The sequence below is a fragment of the Zingiber officinale genome, chromosome 3A (genome assembly GCF_018446385.1).
Source record: "Zingiber officinale cultivar Zhangliang chromosome 3A, Zo_v1.1, whole genome shotgun sequence".
In the NCBI taxonomy this organism is placed as follows: Eukaryota; Viridiplantae; Streptophyta; class Magnoliopsida; order Zingiberales; family Zingiberaceae; genus Zingiber; species Zingiber officinale.
In genome coordinates, this window is record NC_055990.1 from 20795698 (window position 1) to 20814931 (window position 19234).

At 34.0% G+C, this 19234-nt stretch overlaps 1 protein-coding gene and 1 long non-coding RNA gene across 2 annotated transcripts; both read right to left on the bottom strand.

Moving 5' to 3' along the window:
- Positions 1-20: 20 nt before the first annotated feature.
- LOC122051334 lies at positions 21-4145 on the bottom strand. Its single transcript, XR_006131430.1, has 3 exons — positions 900-4145; positions 420-707; positions 21-355 (listed from the first exon to the last, which is right to left on the bottom strand). It is a non-coding gene; the product is annotated as an uncharacterized LOC122051334 (long non-coding RNA).
- An 824-nt stretch (positions 4146-4969) lies between these two features.
- Positions 4970-13696, bottom strand: LOC122051335. Its single transcript, XM_042612432.1, has 7 exons — positions 13385-13696; positions 10392-10463; positions 10006-10073; positions 7307-7451; positions 7133-7216; positions 6344-6430; positions 4970-5276 (listed from the first exon to the last, which is right to left on the bottom strand). Exons 1-6 carry the CDS (start codon positions 13673-13675, stop codon positions 6347-6349), a joined length of 744 nt encoding a protein of 247 aa, XP_042468366.1. The 5' UTR covers positions 13676-13696; the 3' UTR covers positions 4970-5276; positions 6344-6346.
- Positions 13697-19234: the final 5538 nt, after the last annotated feature.

Below are 19234 nucleotides of genomic sequence, written 5' to 3' on the forward strand. Positions count from 1 at the left end.
TGGATAACTCATCTTCAATATATAAAACTTGTCCGCATAGAGAAATTAAGCGCCATGAACATATTTTCACATTTAATGTACGCATTTAAACGATTGAACTTCTGGTTTTTAAATTAATAGAAAGTAAATGGCTTTACCCTAAACACCTGCAAGGCAAGAGCTCTTCCTCCATACTTATCATCAAACAAAAACCAATTAAAATGATCAGAAATTAAACTGCAAAGAACTATTCCTCCTAGTTGAGTGTGTTCATAAAGCTTTTCGGGCATGGAACAGAGACAAAAAGTGAGGAATAATCTTGAGTCAATGGAGGAATTTTTGCTTGCCATGATACGTGCCAGCTTTCTGGGGGATCCTGCGCATTAAGCATGCCAATATGAATTATGAGCAATAATGTGGAAACAATGAATACAACTCACTGATGCGCCGAAGAGGGTCATTTGCCAGCACATTTCTTGGAAGGTCTGGAGAATATTAAGCAACTAGGCAGCCTTCCTGCTAAATTAATTGCTACTTAAGATCCATTTGGATGGAAAATATGATGGAGAAGTGAAAGGCTCACAAAATTGCATGTGGAGATCCATTATTGTATCTTCTGTCCGACAGTCCGAGTAAGCAGACCTTAATTGTCTGAGTGATGAAGATAAATAGATGTCTTGAGTCTTTCTAGTAACTCATGTCTATGCTTTATTTACTTCAAATGAATCCTGAAAATATTGGACTGAATCAGAGGTGCATATTAACTTGAAAAAATGTGGAACTTGAACAGACTAATACGGTGACTGAAGGGGGGGAAAGAAAATCAAACACAGTTTTTTTGTCAGATGGATGGGCAAATATCAACGGCACAAAGTAGTAAAGAATTTGGACACCGAGAAGAAATATCTGCAAAAGCTAACCTGCATTTTGGAACGGCCGATTACAAAATAGTATCTCAGCTAAAATTTTGTCTCTTCTGCCAGCTCCCCTTTAGGTCTTCTCTAGCTTCAATCCAAACCATGTTTTCCTTGTATTACAGTTACAGAAGTCTGCTTGTGTTCTTCAATTTTCTTGTCTCTCTTATAAATGCTTTCTTGCCCGAGTTCAAAACATGTCGACTTTTGCAGTAGTTGCTTCAAATTTATTTGCAAAGTTTGCTTCTCTGGAAATGTAGTCACTAAATCATAGACTGATACAACACCATCTTCAGCATGCACGCAGCCAATGCATGCTGAATTACTTTTGGGTCCTGCTCCATTTAGGAATCAGCATGTATTATGAACTCTAGAATGAGCTCGGTTTTCTGCTAGCAAACAGATTTTTCAACTAATCAGATCTGCAGAAAACTAATCTACCCCGATCGAGCTTTGCATCCATGAAAATCATCCATGTTGCTCCAAATCATTCAGTGTCTGTGGCAACCTCCTGCATGGAAGATTAAACGAGGAGGGGTGCCTCTAGTTGGCTCCTCCTATGTTATAGATAGCTGCGGAATAGAGCCTACAAGATTGAGTTTGAATGCAAAAACACACCCTTACCTTTTATAGCCTTCTGTGTTTGGTCTGATTTGAGTGCAACCAGAGCCAAGTGATGTAAAAGAGTTCATATGTCAAACAGTGGTGAAGGTTTTTCAAGGCGAACGAAATCCTTTGAGTTGATGAAAGAATGGACTGATAAGCCTGGGCCTAATTAGTGTTGTGATAGAATGTGGTTGATGAATCATGGATGAATACACCAACATAATCATGAAAGTAGACATTGGGCACTTCTTACCAAACTAGCACATGTTTTGTGTTTCTTTCTTCTCTTTTGTACAGTTCACAGCCCTTGATCAACAACATTATATTTTCTTTCCTAAAGGTGCAAGAATTAACCTAATTCATTTAGCCAGCACAGACATCAAAATTCAATGTAGCTAAATGTCTTATTGGGGTTTCATTTTAATTTGTTATGCTTGTTCTCTAACGGAAGGGGAGCCTTAGCGCAATGGTAAAGTTGTTCCTTCATGACCAAAAGGTCATGGGTTCGAATACTGGAAACAACCTCTTGCAAAAAACAGGATAAGGTTGCGTAAAATGGATCTTCCTCGGGACCTCGCATGGCGGGAGCTTCGTGCACCGGACTGGCCTTTTTGCTTGTTCTCTAACAGTCACTCTCTAAATGTGTGCAAGTTAGAATTCCATCCATTTCTTGACTACTATATAAGTAGATCATGACTCAATATATGGGTGTTCAAAGAATCCACCCTACCTGACCCCAATGAACTCCAAGGCTCTTTATTGTAATGTGTTCAAACTTAATCCCAACCCGATCTATGTTACTAGAAAACAATCTAAAAGGTATACAAAAAATTCACCCTCCCTGACCCCAAAACTCTAAGATTTTGGGTTCTTTATTGTAAAATGTCTTGAAAAAATATTCCAACACAATGTATATATTATTATTCAAGTATGAAAGATCCTGATGAGTATACAACCTACTTGTTCTTTGAGACATTAACATACAGATCCAGATGAGTATACAACCTAATTGTTCTTTGAGACATTAACATACAGATCCTGATGATTGTACAGAGAAAACCTAACATATTTTTCAGGAAACACCCATATCAGACCTGGCAGATTTGCAATATAGAAACGGCATAACTTTAATTCAAAGAATATTAGTGAATGTTTCACAATTTATGGAGTGACTCATAGTTGTATATATGCACACATACATCTGGAAACCAGGCTCAGTTCCAGTGCAAGGCAGGTTTTGAATTCAAAACCAACAACTTCGAAGATCTTTACCAACATGGTAGCATTCTCCTACTTTTTTCCAATGTTTCACAGTTTAAAATTTTGATCTGTGTTAGTTTCAATTTTTGACTGAAGCGATTATTTTGGTGTTGTTCTAACTTCTAGATGTATAGTGACGGTAAGGAATTGAAAGTGGAAAAAAGAAAAATATGAGAAACAACCATATACATAAATTCAGATTTTATATTTCATCTGGAATGATAATTTTAACTTATGTTGCATAAACACATGGTACAAAAAAATATTATTATTTCAATTCATCTTAACATTATGTCAAGGGGCATCAGGTGTCATGTGTTGCATCTACAATGATACAATTTTGACATACGTTATATGGATACGAGCTACAAAAAATAACAAATATTGTTTCAATTTATCTTGAGTGTTATGATCATAGACATGATTGACACAATGGCATAGGGAAGATTATATTTGTCAAATTGTATCGAGATTAGATAATTTATCAAAATGATATGTTTTGACTATGTATGAGATTCCAAACCATGATATGCTCTAGAATTGTTCACTGTTTATCAAAACCATATATTTTGACTATGCCACCCAGCACACAGGCAGCAATCACAATATTAAATTCGTATATATAAATAAGTATTTACTTGAAGTGATAAATGATGAATTAGGAGTAAGAATCCTCAATCTCTTTTTTACAATAACGAGGATAGATAGACATTTGACGAGATAAACGTAAACATTAATTATTAGTAACTCATCCAATACAGAAAATGATTCATCCTCTTCATTTACATCCAAAATGATTTTGAACTGTAGATTTCAAAATCCTAGAAACACGCTAACTACAATAAACGTAAATAACTTGACAGAATTTTGTGTACTGGAATCAAAAAGAGCCAAAGTAACGGAAATCAAATTGCATCCTTTTCCCACAATTTCGGAAATAGAGATCCGGCCAGAAAAGAGAATACCTAGGGGTATTCGAGTTTCTCGGATCCGGCGACGTGTACGCCAGCGCGTTCAAAGGATCCAAAGAGGGAAACAGCGGAGCGGCGGAAGTGCGACAATCGGGAGGGCTCCTGGCCGAGGTCGACCTCGACGGCGAACACGCCGATGCCGCGGAGTCGGAGGGCCAGCTTCTCGCCGACCCGGGACGCGACGCGGGAGTCCCAGGGGAGTCGCGGGCGGGGGAAACGGTTGCGCCAGAGGTAATTCTGGACCAAGAACTCGGGCTCGTCGGAGGACGCCATGGCGACGACGGTGGAGGAACAGGGAGCAGTGACCTCCGCCGCTATCTTCCGGCAGCTCACGATCAGCCTCAGCAGATGCGGCGGCATCACCATTGCAGATAGACTCCTCCGGCTCCTTTTTGGATCCTAATTCGGCCATGAAGAGGCGCTATAAATAAAAGGAGAAATTAAAAAATTAAATAAAATTAAAAGCTAGACATTTTCAAATAAAAAAAACAGACATTAAAAGTATTTTAAAAATTATTCATAAATTTATTATTTTATCAAAATAGCATAATATTGAAAATATTTATTTATTTATTTTTAATTACAGGTGTCCAAGTCATCCCCTTGATTTTCCCATCACAACAATACATTAGTAGTCGATCTATGTAGCATTAGCCGTCCTTATAAGGTCGATCAAATACTGCAATACAATTATAAGGTCGATTAATAATTGGCAAAAAATGATTCGATCAGTCCTAACATCTTGTAAATTTATCTTTAGATCAATATAAAGAAGATAAAGCACGAGTACCTATGATAAAAACATAGAAAAAGACTTGCTCAGACACATTGAATAATTAATAAATTAATAAATAAACTTTTATGGAACTATTATAAAGAAGATATCAATATTAATAATATTCCTGAGACGTTCTAAATTTAACACAACTATCATTATCTGTAGGAAAATAGTCTCCTAATTTGGTAGAATATATTGATGTTACTATAAAGCAAATATTCATTCAATTCTTGATTCTTGATACAATGCACTGGATGTGTAGTTTCCAAGATAATTTTTAGATACATTGCTCTCACTTGCAACAAATGAACTACAATTTACTCGTTAGCATTTACTAAAACTTCGCGATGAATGATCGTCAATATTTGAAAAAAGTAGTTTCCAAACCTCTAGCAACTCAAAATAGTAAGAGCAAATTGCAAAGAAAGTTCATGGGCTCGCGATAAAGTGCACAAATGATACCTGAAAAAGATTCGAAAGATGCATAGAATTGGAAGTCAAGGGATCATTTACATGTCGAATTGCCTTTTTCACAGATAGATAAGAGTGAGCATCAAGAAAGATTGCTCCGCATACACATGTTTTTCAAAGAGTAATAGCTTACACAAACTCGATTGGCATGCGATTACTTGAGGAGGACCACCTTTGGTGTCCTGTCACGGTGAAGAGCTGAAGAGTTCCTAAAGACACACAGCCAGGCAAGTTCTTTGGCTAGCTGTCTAGTTACTGTCGGATGAAAAGCTTCATGGTGAAAGTCGATCGTCAAATCTGCGAGGTAATTGTACAGTGAGTTTGTCAACTGAATCTATCCAAGAAATGTATCTGCGAGCAGTCTATGTTTAACAAGCTTTGTAAATTAGGCTCCCCGATACGCCTTCAACATCAATGAAAAATGAATCGTATAGACAAATATTGCAAATTTCACATCGGAACTTTTAAAAAGTGAATGAATTTCAAATGGCCAAATGACTGAATTTTGACTGAAAAGGGTAGGCAGAAAATGTGGCATCCCGTTAACGACGTGGGTTTAGGGCCGAGGTTTAGTTGCTGAAGAACCTATCAAGTAAGAGCAAGGTTTAATATTATTCTGTGTCGGGAACCATAATGAGAAAATTGTGTTGATTTAGCCATGTTTGACAGTTGTAGTACGGTACTAGCTGCTTCAATGAATAGTAGGAGAGAGAGAAAGACAAGGAGCTTCCTTGAGGTGTGGTTGGCCAAAGAAGCCTTCTACCGTGGCATGGAGGGATTTCACCTAGCATCGACATCAGCACAAATAGGGTTGAAGGATGAGCTCACGACTTTCTCGTCAATGAAGGATCAGCTAACGTGATCGACATGGAATAACATTGCAAACCATGAGCAGTCCAAATCATGTTGATCCACATGATATGGACTGCCACTCCTAGTCTAGGCAACCCTACTAGGCCCGAGAGAAGATAATGTCATCCTATTCTAGTGGGTCACTGAGGTTCACTTCGAGCATCCGACCGAATGTTAGCCACCTAAAAACTTTGAAGACCTTAGGAGGCATCCTTCGTTTGGAGATATCATACTAGATACACTGTGCTCATCTCAGCCAGTCTACTTTGGCAAGCTTAGTCAAACCTACCACCGAAGCTAGCCAAATCATGTAGGCTCAACTCCATCCAGAATACCGAAGACACAACCTCACAAGATTGTGAATATTTGCCATGAAACAATGGTGATTAGCGAGTTACTATATCATGTAGTAAAGGACATTTCCTATGACCTATGCTAAAGCATAACAATTATAGTTTATAAAGCAAGATTGCATCCTGGAAAATGGAAATAGAGAACATCATCGAGCATACCTGCTACCTCCTCCAGTTTGGTATTCGATAACAGGAGCGGGCTATTACATAGCAAGGTAAGAAAAAGCCAACAAACTCCAAAATTATCTGAAACAACAAATATTCAATCAATATAAAAGTAGAATGAGAAATAGAAAGCTTGCATACATAAATACAAAGACACTTTAATGTAACAAAATTTTCCAGTGTTCATAAATGTTGGAAGAAGTAAGCTTTCGATAAGTAGAAGCGATAAAGGGGTGCAAAATAACTTCTTTAATTTGAATGAAAAAGTATAGGGAATTGAATACATAAAACAAGTGGGCTATTAGGTTTTATAGTTAAAAGAATTTTCAAATCAAGTCGTGTAAATCCTAACTATTTCTTACTATATGGAATTCATTCTTTCATGCCGCATCACATCCCTCTATTGTTTCTCATTTTATCATCTATTGGAGTTTCACTTAATTGCTCTAATTAGGCATCTATATTAACTTAAAGTTAAGAACAAACTGTAGCAGCTAGCAAAAATTAATGTTAATTCATACCCACACTAATTCTTAGTGAATGTTAAGATGATGTGATAGACTTGAACAACCACATGCACAAGAAGACGGAGCATCTGATGAGGTTTAAGAGGCTAGCAGTTCTAACTAATCGAAATTTAGCCTGGATTTGTTGTTGCGAAGTTAAAATTAGATTCATAAGAATCAAGCTTTGGGTAAAATATTTATAAAAAAGGAACCAAAACAAAGGAGGAATCACATGATAGAATTTTGCACCTTTGAAAATAGTGTAAAGTTAACTTACATTAAACAAGGTCGATATGTCCTGCACCATCTCAATATTCTTCATGACGACCAAGATGTTGCGAAGAAGCAAGAGAAGCATCAACTGTATGAGTTTGAACCATTTGAGACCTCCGAAATAAAAATAAAATACAGAACAAGGAAACAAGCATGCCACAACAAAAATTTGACATACAATGAGCGTAATGACACGACAACAAGCAATTCCGTTGGCATTTTCAGTTGCATAATCCTCATAATCATTCAGCAGATCTTGCTGTGCAGCAGCAATGGCAAGAAAATGTGGGTCACGGAGATCTATGAGTGTATCCCAATCATCCCTATTAAGAAATAAAATAAGTTAAGTTCAGTTTCTGAATAAAAAGAAAATTGAAATCTGATGTGCTGTTCAATTTCATTGACAGAAATAGTTAGGCGTATCCTAAGCATCAATAAGCGTATGCACAATTATCACTTTCAATCTGAATGTCATGAGGCAGGCCTTGGAGTGTTATGGAATACAAAGTCGGAGTTCATAGGTCCTCCAAATGCAGAGCTGTAACGTTTAGAACCTTTTCCAAAATGTTTCGATTTATTAGCTTACCAATCACATAGTAGCTATTGCATATTAGGAACGAAAGCTGTATAGCATTATGAATCTATTACCAAATCCGGATGTCATTAAGAGATTAAGTTGCATCATTCAAAATCGAGGGTGGGACAAGTAGTGAATATAAGAAGAAATAAGAAACCACAAAATGATCTTACCCAGGCATTCTATCAGCATTATATCTTACATGGAAGCCAGGTCTGTCGACAACTAAATTTATATGCAGTCCATTCTCAATGTATGAATTTAAACCAACATTGACGGCATGGGAATGCTGAAAAACATGTGAGATGCCCAGAAACTCAAGTGCAGAACTCTACAAAAGATGTTCAACCATCGCTTAACACCTAGAGAACAGGTCATGTTTGTCCCAACTTTTTGATAATGGATACATGAATGCAAGGTTTAAAATTTTATTATTTATAAGATAAATATGTTTATGGTATATATAAAAATAAGTTGTATATTGATTTATTATAAGTTCTCAATTATTGAATAATTTAATATTGTTAGAAAAAATAATTAAAAATAAATTTATTTAAATAGAATTGATATAACAATAATTCAAATTAAAATGGAAGTATCTATAATAATAATAACAATAATAATAATAATAATATTATTATTATTATTAAATAAATAAAATAACTATTTATTCATTTAATTAATTAATAATTAAATAATATATATTTTAAATAATTAAATAATATATATTTTAAATAATAAAATTTTTTAAAAAAATAAAAAAAATCAGAATATAAATATAATTTATTAGAATTTTTAAAAAAAATTTAGAATTTTTAAAAAAAATTTAGAATTTTTAAAAAAAATTTAGAATTTTTTTTAAAAATTAAATGAAATTTAAAATAATAAAAAATATATTAGAATATAAATAAGAATTATTATATTTTTTTAATTTTTAAATAAAATTTAAAACATTATTTTTTCAGAATATTAATTAATAAAATTTATTTAATTTATTTTAATTTTAAATATATTTTTTATATATTTTATTAGGATAATTTAATTAGGTTTGTAAAAGCCTCTTCGGAATACCACACTCCTCCTTAGGAATTGTTTAAATTTATTAAATAAAATAAATAATTATTAAAACTCTCCATTAAGCTCTCTATGCACGACAATATCACGAGTAGCATTCAAATCAATTAAATTATGTTTATAACATTAACTAATATTTTCTTAGTGTTCCTCTATACTTACAACTTTTATTCTAACAAATTTGACCCTTAACTATAAAGTGCAATAGTTATCTTTGAATATGTTTATCTATCATTTTATCATGTATTAGTGCTGCACCCAATTGTCTTCTGAATTAGGTTTTTAAATTTTATCCTATTGCCAAGTGCCTTGGGATATGTTATGCTATTTTTTTTTGTCTTGATCAGAAGGTGCTCACACAACATTGATGTGGGTACCCACACCATATTAGATGCACGACTATTATCATAACGTAGAGGGAGCAAGAAGGTTAAGCCCCTTGCAACTTTGGCCAGTTGCCTTCTACGTCTAGCTCACCTACCACTCGACCAAGGAACTTTTAGGCTATTTTATATTGTGGTTACATAGACTTTCCTCCAATATAGATAGAAGTACTTGCAATATATATATATATATATATATATATCATGGTGCAATTGTTGGTTGGCTCTACTCCATGATACTAGCCGCTACAAGATTTAGCAGTTAATGTTGAACTAAAATCTGTTAAGTGTGCAGAAAAATGTTCGCGGTAGAAAAAATTGATAATCATATTTGCATCAGATGAGGAGCTTGACAGTGAGCACTTTAAGCTACCCCAATTACATAATCAGTTTTACCATTAAATTAATTAACAAATCTAATTAAAAAGTTAACTAAGTGTATCCAGAATGAAACTAGGGATAACCAAAATTAATTTCATCAAACAAGAAAGAGGAAGATCAAAGAAGACTTGACTAGCAACAATAAAATAAGATAAAATGTATTTAAATACAAATGATGATATAATAGGGAATAGAGTTCAATAGAGTAAAAGTATCCATATAGCCGACTCCATCTAGTGGGATAAGATTTCATTGTTGTTGATGTATTATTCATATGGGCCTCTTAAAATAATCCCTAACAGTGCATGTGTAAAAGATGAACATTGACCCGTAAAAAAGAAGAAAAAAGGCTTCAAACAATTCTATTTAAGCTCCACTAATGCAACTATTCTTATATAGGAAACTGAAGAATTTACACAAGAAACCACCAAAAAATATCCAACAATGCAATGCAACAAATACCTGATATCAATCGCCAATACATCAGAACTTGGTCTAATTGGCGGTGCAGTATAGTTGGGGCCAAAAGCCTGTAAAGTTAAATTATTCTAACATCAACCATGCTAGACGCATAGGTAATCTACAACAACAAAAGAATCATTGTGGAGTTTTGGCTTAACGAAATGGGAATGTGTTCTCTAGGATCTGATAGAGATACTGTCAGTTCATACCGAAGTTGTACAAGGAAAAGGAAATAGATTTGTTCAACCAAGTATAATAATCAGAAACTAGAAAAGGGCACAAGAAATTCATAAATTTTGCCATATTTAGGAAAGATTACATGATTAACACAAGAAATGAAGTTTGAAAAGAAGGAACAGAGTACTATCAATATCTTAGTGAATTACCTGATTGCATATTTCACAGGTGATATTCCCTTTCTTATCACACCATCTTTGAATACACTTCCTATGCGCAAACTGAAGACATGAAAAAACATCAGATTCAAACAAAGTACTCGCATCATCTGAACATGAAAAGGGGTCTTCTGCATACAGAGCTTATCTCTCAGAATTATAACTTTGCCAAAAACATTACTGAAACTGACGTCATCACTATAGAATTATGGAATGCAGAACTTAGACCTAAGACACTATTACCTAAAGTAGGTGAGGAAAAATGGCTTGTAGAAAACAAAGGCATCAGCAGAAAGAATTACAACTTCATAAAGGAACACAAAACATATTTTAAGTGTTTTTGAATTTCAAACATAAATCTGAAATGCATAAAGAGAAAATTTTGCTTTCAGTAAAACATGATGATATGGATAATTTATATCTTTGAAAAGCACACCTGTAAAAGACCATTGTAGTAAAGAGGGCAAAATTTAGGGACCAGATGACTTTGGTTCTTTTCCTAAACTAGTCAGCCATGTGTTCTGTGCATTTTGGCATTCAGCTGACTGACAAGTGACAACTACCAAAGGACCCAAATGAAGCCTGTGCAATCATCTAGACCGCAGTGGTCCGCTTTTTTTTTTCCAAATATGCTTATTCTTACCACTTTAAGTAGAATAAATAGGGTTTCAATTATATATGCATAGCATGATGTGTGGACCGATCTCAGAGATAATGTGGTAAAAAAGGTGATTTGCTTGCCCCCAGCGCCCCCGCAAACCCGTCCCTAGGCCAACACGGAGGAAGTAAATCACAGGTGACTACTGGCCATTAGTGCAGATGGCCAAGGCATGGGGGAAGGCATGCTCAAACACATCGAGTTTCAACCCCAGGACCTCATGTGGTAATACCCCATGCCTCAACTATCGCACCGCCCCGAAGGGACACCGATCTCAGAGATAATGACATGACAAGCAGTGGTCTTAATAATTTGGAACTTTCAGTTATTATGCACATTTCAGCAATAAACAATTAAAATGCCTAGTTTATTGATTTTAAAATTACATGCTTCCATTTGCAGAGCAGCATGGTATCTTAACTTAATCAGCACAATAATTCTTTGTGCTCTTGTTTCACCTTTACAGCTGCATTGATTTAATGAACACCTTAAAAAAACTTCAAACAATCAGAGAGGTTCATATTACTCATGTTTAATTCATATTACATCATTTGGACAAAAAAGTCTGCCAAACTGCACATAATTGTTACACTGTTTGCTTTTTCAAGGCAATGAAGGTGGTATTAAGGCTAAAAGTCACTCAACAATTTCTATTGCATTAAACACTTGACATCTTTGTTCAGGTTATGTGAAAATCACAAGTCTCTCATTTGCTGACTTAATTTAATGTGAAACTCAATCAAAACTACCATAAAACTAGGATAGTTCTTAAATGCAATGCTCCTTGACGCAAGATCACGTTAAGGGAGGCCTCTGTGCTGCTGGATGCAGTGAGATTTAATCCACGTCATACAACAATTTTTGTGGGCCAGGATTACCAATACAACAGTGGAGAAGCATCTGTCATGATTTGGCCGGGAAGGGAATTGCCCCTTAGTTTCCTTTTAAACAATTTGGATAGGGCATAAGGTTTAAGTAACATAAATTCAATCATTCATCCCAACTGTAAACTAATATCCTGAAGTGATTGAACTTACATTACTTGTGGTTTGCAATTTACACTTGCTGCACGCATGCCCATCCAACCACTCACCCTCCTGACATAGCATCATTGGACTACCCTAGAATCACCTATATGAATACTTAGCATCCCTCAAAAAGTTAATTAAAGAAGTCTATAACCATCCCCCAATGACCAGGCTCATGAACCAATTTGTGTCGTATCTCAGACATGTCCTCTCTGCTGTAAACAAATAACTTAAATAACTAGAATCTAGACACTTCTGCACAGATATTCACAGAGAAACAAGGCATCCACTTCTAAAAACTGAAAATATAAAAGAAATGGTGAGAAACCTGTAGTTTTAAAGTGAGATTAACAAGTCAATCTTAGCTAAAACTAAAGGGGATAAACTTTTAAACCACATAACATGTTCATGAGAAAGCAAGGACACATATGGCTTTGTTCAGAAGCTGAAAACAACAATATGCAAAACAAACTAAAGCAGGTTTAGTTAGATAAACAAACAACTAAGCGCGATAAAGAGACAAATCACGGCTCCAGGATTGTCAATATCACAACAGCGTTTACGAAGTTGTAAAAGCATAGATAGCTTTTAGCTGTGAGTGTTTTACCAAGGTCCCAAATTAACAAACGCCCAAGGAAAAGCCCTCGGCGTGCAAGATAAAGAGAAGGGAGAGCGGAAAAAGTACAAGGGATGGAAAAGAGATGGTTGCTTTCAAACACACATATATAATGAAAACTTTTGTGGGGTACCAAATTTAGGAAAAATACACACACTTTAGTGGATTATAAATCAACAATTATGATCGCTCAACTATGACATTTCCTTGGAACTAGCAACAAATTAGTACAAGGAACCATTTTGGTTTATCTTCTTCGATAAAACTACAAGACATCGTACAAGAAAATATTTTAGATCAAGATGGTATTTTTTACATTTGGAATACAAAGTTGAACGATATCACAAAAAGGGTATTCAAAAGCGGAAAAGTAAATTCATTCCCCGAACAAGAACAGCGAGAAATATTAAGTAGGTCAGAACCACATCTCAAAGGGTCAAATAAATTCACAGAGAGAAAGACAGTGATGAGGGAGAGAAACAATGAATAACTGCGCCGAAGAAAGTGGGGTAATGCGCCAGAAACCTCAAAGAGAGAGAGAGGGAACAAGAAACGGCAAAAATAACCTCGCACATAAGAGAGTTGTTTTTTCCGAGGCAAGAACTAACACCAACAAAGTCTTCAGAACATTTTTCCAAATCAGAGAGGGGGAAAAATAATAGATGGAGAAGGAAAAAAAGACCTTGAGGGTGCCATTGCAAGCGCAAGGGATTTCCATGTCCTCTTCCTCCCCTTCCTCCTGGCATATCCTGCATTCTACTACTACCCTTCCTCCCACTTCCTTGTCCTTCTTCTTCTTGCCGCGTGAACTTCTGTTGATGTTCCCTGGACACCCCACCACCACCGCTGCTCTTCCGCCTTCCCCTTCCCCCGGCGAGGCGCCGCCAAAGCCTCCATTGACGACCCCATTCGCCGGCACGATGCACGATTCCGAGCCCACGAGCCTATCGATGCAAACCATGAACTCCCCCATCTCTCCGCTCTGCTCCGGACAGAAGTCTTGAGCAAAAAGTAGAAGCTTTTATTTTATACGACGAGTCGAGGACAGGAGACAGGACCCAAAAGATAATTTTACGTTAATACCCCCAACACAACCTCAAATTTCCTTGCAATAAGTTTGAAAGAAATTATTTGGTGTATTATATTTATATCCAATTCAATTTCATCATTATCGCACACTATTAACTCGCATTTATTTAAAAAGTTAATCCTATTTTTGAAGGACAAAAATGAAAACACCTTCTTTTATCAAGGAAAAAGCAATAATCAAACACTAATATTTTTGAATAAATTGAACAACAAATCGAACCATATAAAATCAATTAATTTGATTCATTATCGAGTAGTTAGTGATCATTAATTGAATTAATTGATTGTTATGTGGACTAAACTTGTGGAATCATTCAAGAACGAAGTTGGTCACCGAAATGAATATAATTAAGCTAGAATAAGACAAGGGATCCATTGAGGAGGAAGGTCATAGTTTTACATGGCAAAAGATGATTCTATTGGACACGTCAAATTTTGATCCTAAAATTTTATATAATAATGCCTTAAACTTGAATCATCGCACCTCCCCTAAGGGACAAGAAGGTCAAAGCATTAGAAAGTTTGTTTGTTTGTTGATTGTTCGATTGATTAAATAAAAAGATTTAAAAAAAAAAAACTGGTAGATGAAGCAGATGGATTATACATATTGAAGTTGAACAATGAAAATATTTTAAAAATAAAAATAATGGTCCTCAATTTAAAATTGTTTAAAAAATAATAATTGTCCGTGATTCAATATAAACTAATCATAAAGTCGTAAAGTCTCCTTCCTTTGTATCTTTTTTCCATTGAAAACTTTTTCATTGTGATTTGTTTCCCTCTTTCACAAACAAGATATCAATGCACTTCATAATCAGATCTACTTACCTTACGGAAAAGCTAATCATCATTGAACTACTAATTATCATAAAATAAATGCCTTGTCTGCAACAACTATATATGATTAGCATCGATCATTAATTATCGTCCAACAAATTTATTAAAAGGTCGAATTGAGAATTTTTCGGATAAGAAAATTTTAAATTGTCGTTGGATGTGTTGCCCTAGCAGAAAGTTAGGTAGGATTGAAGTGTTTTTGGGTTGGCAACGGTAGGAATGACAAACTTTACCATTCCCTTTCCTTCCTTCCAACTGTCTCTATATGCCTTCCAACTGTCTCTCAACACCAGTGGCAGAGAATAAAAGGCATCTAAATCACTCACTCTAATTAATAGCACTGTAAATGAATTATTTATGGTAATAGATGAAAGGGTAGACTTAAAATTTTGGAATTGTGCATTTAACTCCTATTTTATCCACTCCTGTTAACTACTGTAATATATATTGAATTCAAAGAACATTGTCACTATAATAATGTATTTGAAAAAATATTACTATGTTGGCTTTTAAAAATCAATATCATTTTATTTCTGCATAATCTTAAAATCTGCATCGCTGTGATGGTATTTTGAAAGTCAGCATCCTTTAAACAATTTAAAAGAACTAAATCTTTTACGATCAATTACTGAATTATTTATTAAATACTAATAATCGTACATACATGCTGTAGTATAATATAATTAGATTTGGGAAGGATGCATCAGATCTATGTAAGTAGTATAACGTAAGGGCATAGTAATATAATGTAAGGATAACTTTTGAGAACCCTAATAATAATCTACTGTAAAAAACTCTCTCTCATAAAAAAAAAATTAATTTAATTTTTATATCATATATTAAATTGATAAAAAAAAATATTAAACTTGATTTTAACTAAAAGAAGAAAAAGGTATATTTTCTGATGTTGCTGACAAAAAATATTTATAGAAAATTTTCTATTTACTAAGTTGTCAATCTCTATAGGACTAAAGAGAATCATGATAGTACATATTTTAATTTTTATATGAAAAATAATTATAGAAAATTATTAATAAGTCTTAAAATTATTGTTATTATTAAATGAAGAAAAATATATTAATGTAATTCCATTTTGGGCTTCATAAAAATTAGTTAGTAAAGGGTCCAAATTCTTAATAAAATAGTAAGATTAATAAGTTATACATAGAGATAAATGATAACCTGCACATCCTTATGTGAGTGAGCGTGGATGACATTCAACGTGGGCACTTTGTATCCAAAACTCAATTTTTTTAATTTGTCTCTCATTTACATACAACAATTTTCTTCTCTTTCTTTTAATTGTATACAACAATTATTGTGGTGGTGTTTTTAAAAAATAACGCCACCTTGGTATTGATTATTAAAAATCAACACCAAGGTATTATTGGTATTTAAAAATCAACACCATTAAATCATAATCATCCACCTTAGTGTTGGTTTGTAGAAATTAGCATCAAGATGGTGTTGATTTGTAGAAACTAACACTAAGGTGATGCTTGCACCACCAAATTGATATCATTCATCTTGATACTAGTTTGTAAAAATCAATAGTGCTGGTGGTGCTATTTTCTACAAACCAGCACTAAAATGATGTTAGTTTTTACAAACTAACACATAATGTAATGTTAGTGGTGGTGACACTATCAAACTAGCATAATCCACTTTGATGTTGTTTTTTTACAAAGATGTTGTTAGTTAGTGGTAGTATTGATTTAATAATTATTGTATTTAAGTAAAGGAGAGAGAATAGAGAATTTTAATTTAAATGGAAAGAGAGAAAAATTATTGTAGGTAGGTAGATGAGAAAATGATTAAAAAATTTGATTTTGATGGCATATTAACCATATCGGATATCATCCCCACGATAAAATTATTTATGATCAAAATTATCTCCACAAAAGATAATCTCATTGTAGATAAATAATTATATGATGCATGGATCCCAGGTCACAGACATGCTCAACGATGTTTTGCTTTCTCAGTCCACTGGGCAGATACCTACCCCACTAGTAGTGAATCAAGAAAAGTCAGTGATGCATAATTGCTTTTCCGCTCGATTGGCCTCCTGGTCTTGTGCCAGGACCATGGCCATTGTTGGAGGAGAAACTTTTGCACGTGTTAATTATCTGCCACTTTAATCCATTTTTTTAACAAGTTTCAGTCAATTAATTTTGAGAATAATCAATTCCATCTATGAAATTTTTTTTATTGATTATAAAGATAAATCAAAAAATATTTATAACGATGACTTACCAATTAAAGTTCTTAAGTCAACTGTCTATAAACTATCTATGAAAAGGCAAGAAAAGAATTTAGTTTTTTTTTTCTCTCTCCTCGTGTTGGAGAGTATAATGAGCTTCCTTATTAGAATCGTAAAAGAACATTATTGTTATTATTATTAAAATATAACACTTCATCTCACCTATCACATTTTTATCTATGAAAATATTTTTTATTTTTTTTCTATGTTATTATATCAGCTATGACACCACCACGCATCACACACAATAATAACATTTTAACTATAGTTATTATATTATGAACATCGATAATATTATATTACATTATAGTAACTATAATTCATAATTATTATAATATAAATATTTTTTATCAATATTGTCAACATTATTGATACATTATAAAGGTTGATCCCTAAAGAGTCAAGGAAGATTGATTGAGTTGGCAGTCAAAGTTAAGAAAAAATCAAATACATTAATAATATTAGTGAGACGTCCAAGCTGATCGTAGAGTCGGTACAGCGTGAGGGTATGCCCGGGCCTTTCGCTCAGACAAACCTCCTATCTTGACTCACGTATCGAGTGACATGCCTGACTGTCTTAGCCGAGCAGGGAGGATGGCCAATCAACCATCTTTCTCAATAAGCAGACAAGGTTTTGCCTCGCCTATCATCTATCCGATAAAATCTAAGGGCCAATCGGACATATGGCTTCGCGATAAAATAAAGGATTGAGTGAAGAATGAATAGCTGACCGCATTCTGTAAGGTCGAGCTGGTGATCCACCAGCCGAGTTGTTGTCGGTCCGCTCAACGTGGGCACCATGGTCCACGTTGTCGTACTCTTTTGGAAGTTTATGCTGTCGACAACAAAAAAATGTCCTGCATACAAATCGTATTTTTGAAACTTCTTTAGCCTATCACATTATAGATATTTGCATCATGTAGAGGCTATCGCTTAAGGAAATATTAAGGACAATAACCTACCGTCTCTCGCTCGAGTACTAAAGCTGAAGATAAAGATATCGCTAACGCCACGTCAGAAATTATTTGGCTACAATTTCTTCTTTCAGAATTATACTTTTTCCCAATTGCTACGCCTAAAATATAGTGTGATAATATCGGAGCAACTTATCTTGCGGCAAATCCGATTTTTCAAGCTCGTATCAAACATGTAGAGATTGATTTTTATTTTTTTCACGAGTGTGTAGCGACTTGACAACTTTTGGTTTCTTATATCTCTATGAAAGATCAAATTGCTGATATATTACTAAGTCATTATTTAGACAATATTTCACCAAGTTAGCACTCAAACTCAACGTTCAAGGTCTCCCGTTGAGTCAGTGCCGGATCTGAGATTTTGAGGTCTGAGGCGAGCACAAAATATGATGCTCTCAAAGTTTAATATTCATATATTTTTTATCAATATAAATATAATAATATTTGAAATATGAAATCTAAGAATAAAATATAGATAAAATATATCATCAAAAATAATGTCATAAGCAAATACTAAAAAAAACAAAAAAATCCAAACAAAATATAAAATTCATGTTACGAACTAGTACTAATTTCTCAATAGATAATATAGCTAACCCATTTAGTTTTTCTTGCGATATAGTTGATCGAAGATAAATTTTAATCAACTTCAATTTGAAAAAACTCCTTTCGGCAGATGTAACTATAACTGGTATAGTCAACAAAACTCAATAAACGATGTAGTCATTTGAATAACAACCATCCATTATTTTCAAATAATTCAGCACACCAATTGCTCTTGTTGCTTCTCCAGATAATGAATGTCTTAATAACTCTAATTCTAGAAATAAATCTGATCCATCAACATCGAAACACCCATCATGTGTTAATGAATTTTGAAAATTGACATATGAGCTCAAGAGATCATCATCATCAATAGACAACTTCTTCAAACTAAATAAAAATCCAAAGGTTTTTTCATACTTTTGAAATTGCTCAAACCAAATTTCAAATGAAGAAAGAGCTTGATCAATTATAAATATGAAATAATTAATTCAAAAAGATTCTTTAGAAGATTGAGGTACCTTTTCACTGTTGATCTTATCAAATTGTCTTTTTTTTCGAATGATGCACTTTTCTAAAAAAATAGGTTCAATTACTATTTCACTTACAATATGTTCAACTACAACCATGTTTTGATCAAATCTAAATTTTTTTGAACTCTTAGAGAAAAAAAATAAGCTCCTCCCTCTCTTCGACGTGTAAATGTTTGATGAATCTGTTGATTTCTTCTCTCTTATTTAACGTTTTTTGAATCGGTCAATTTCTTTTCTACATAATCACGTTTAAACCTAAGATAGAATATTTTTTGGGATACAAATTTAGATAT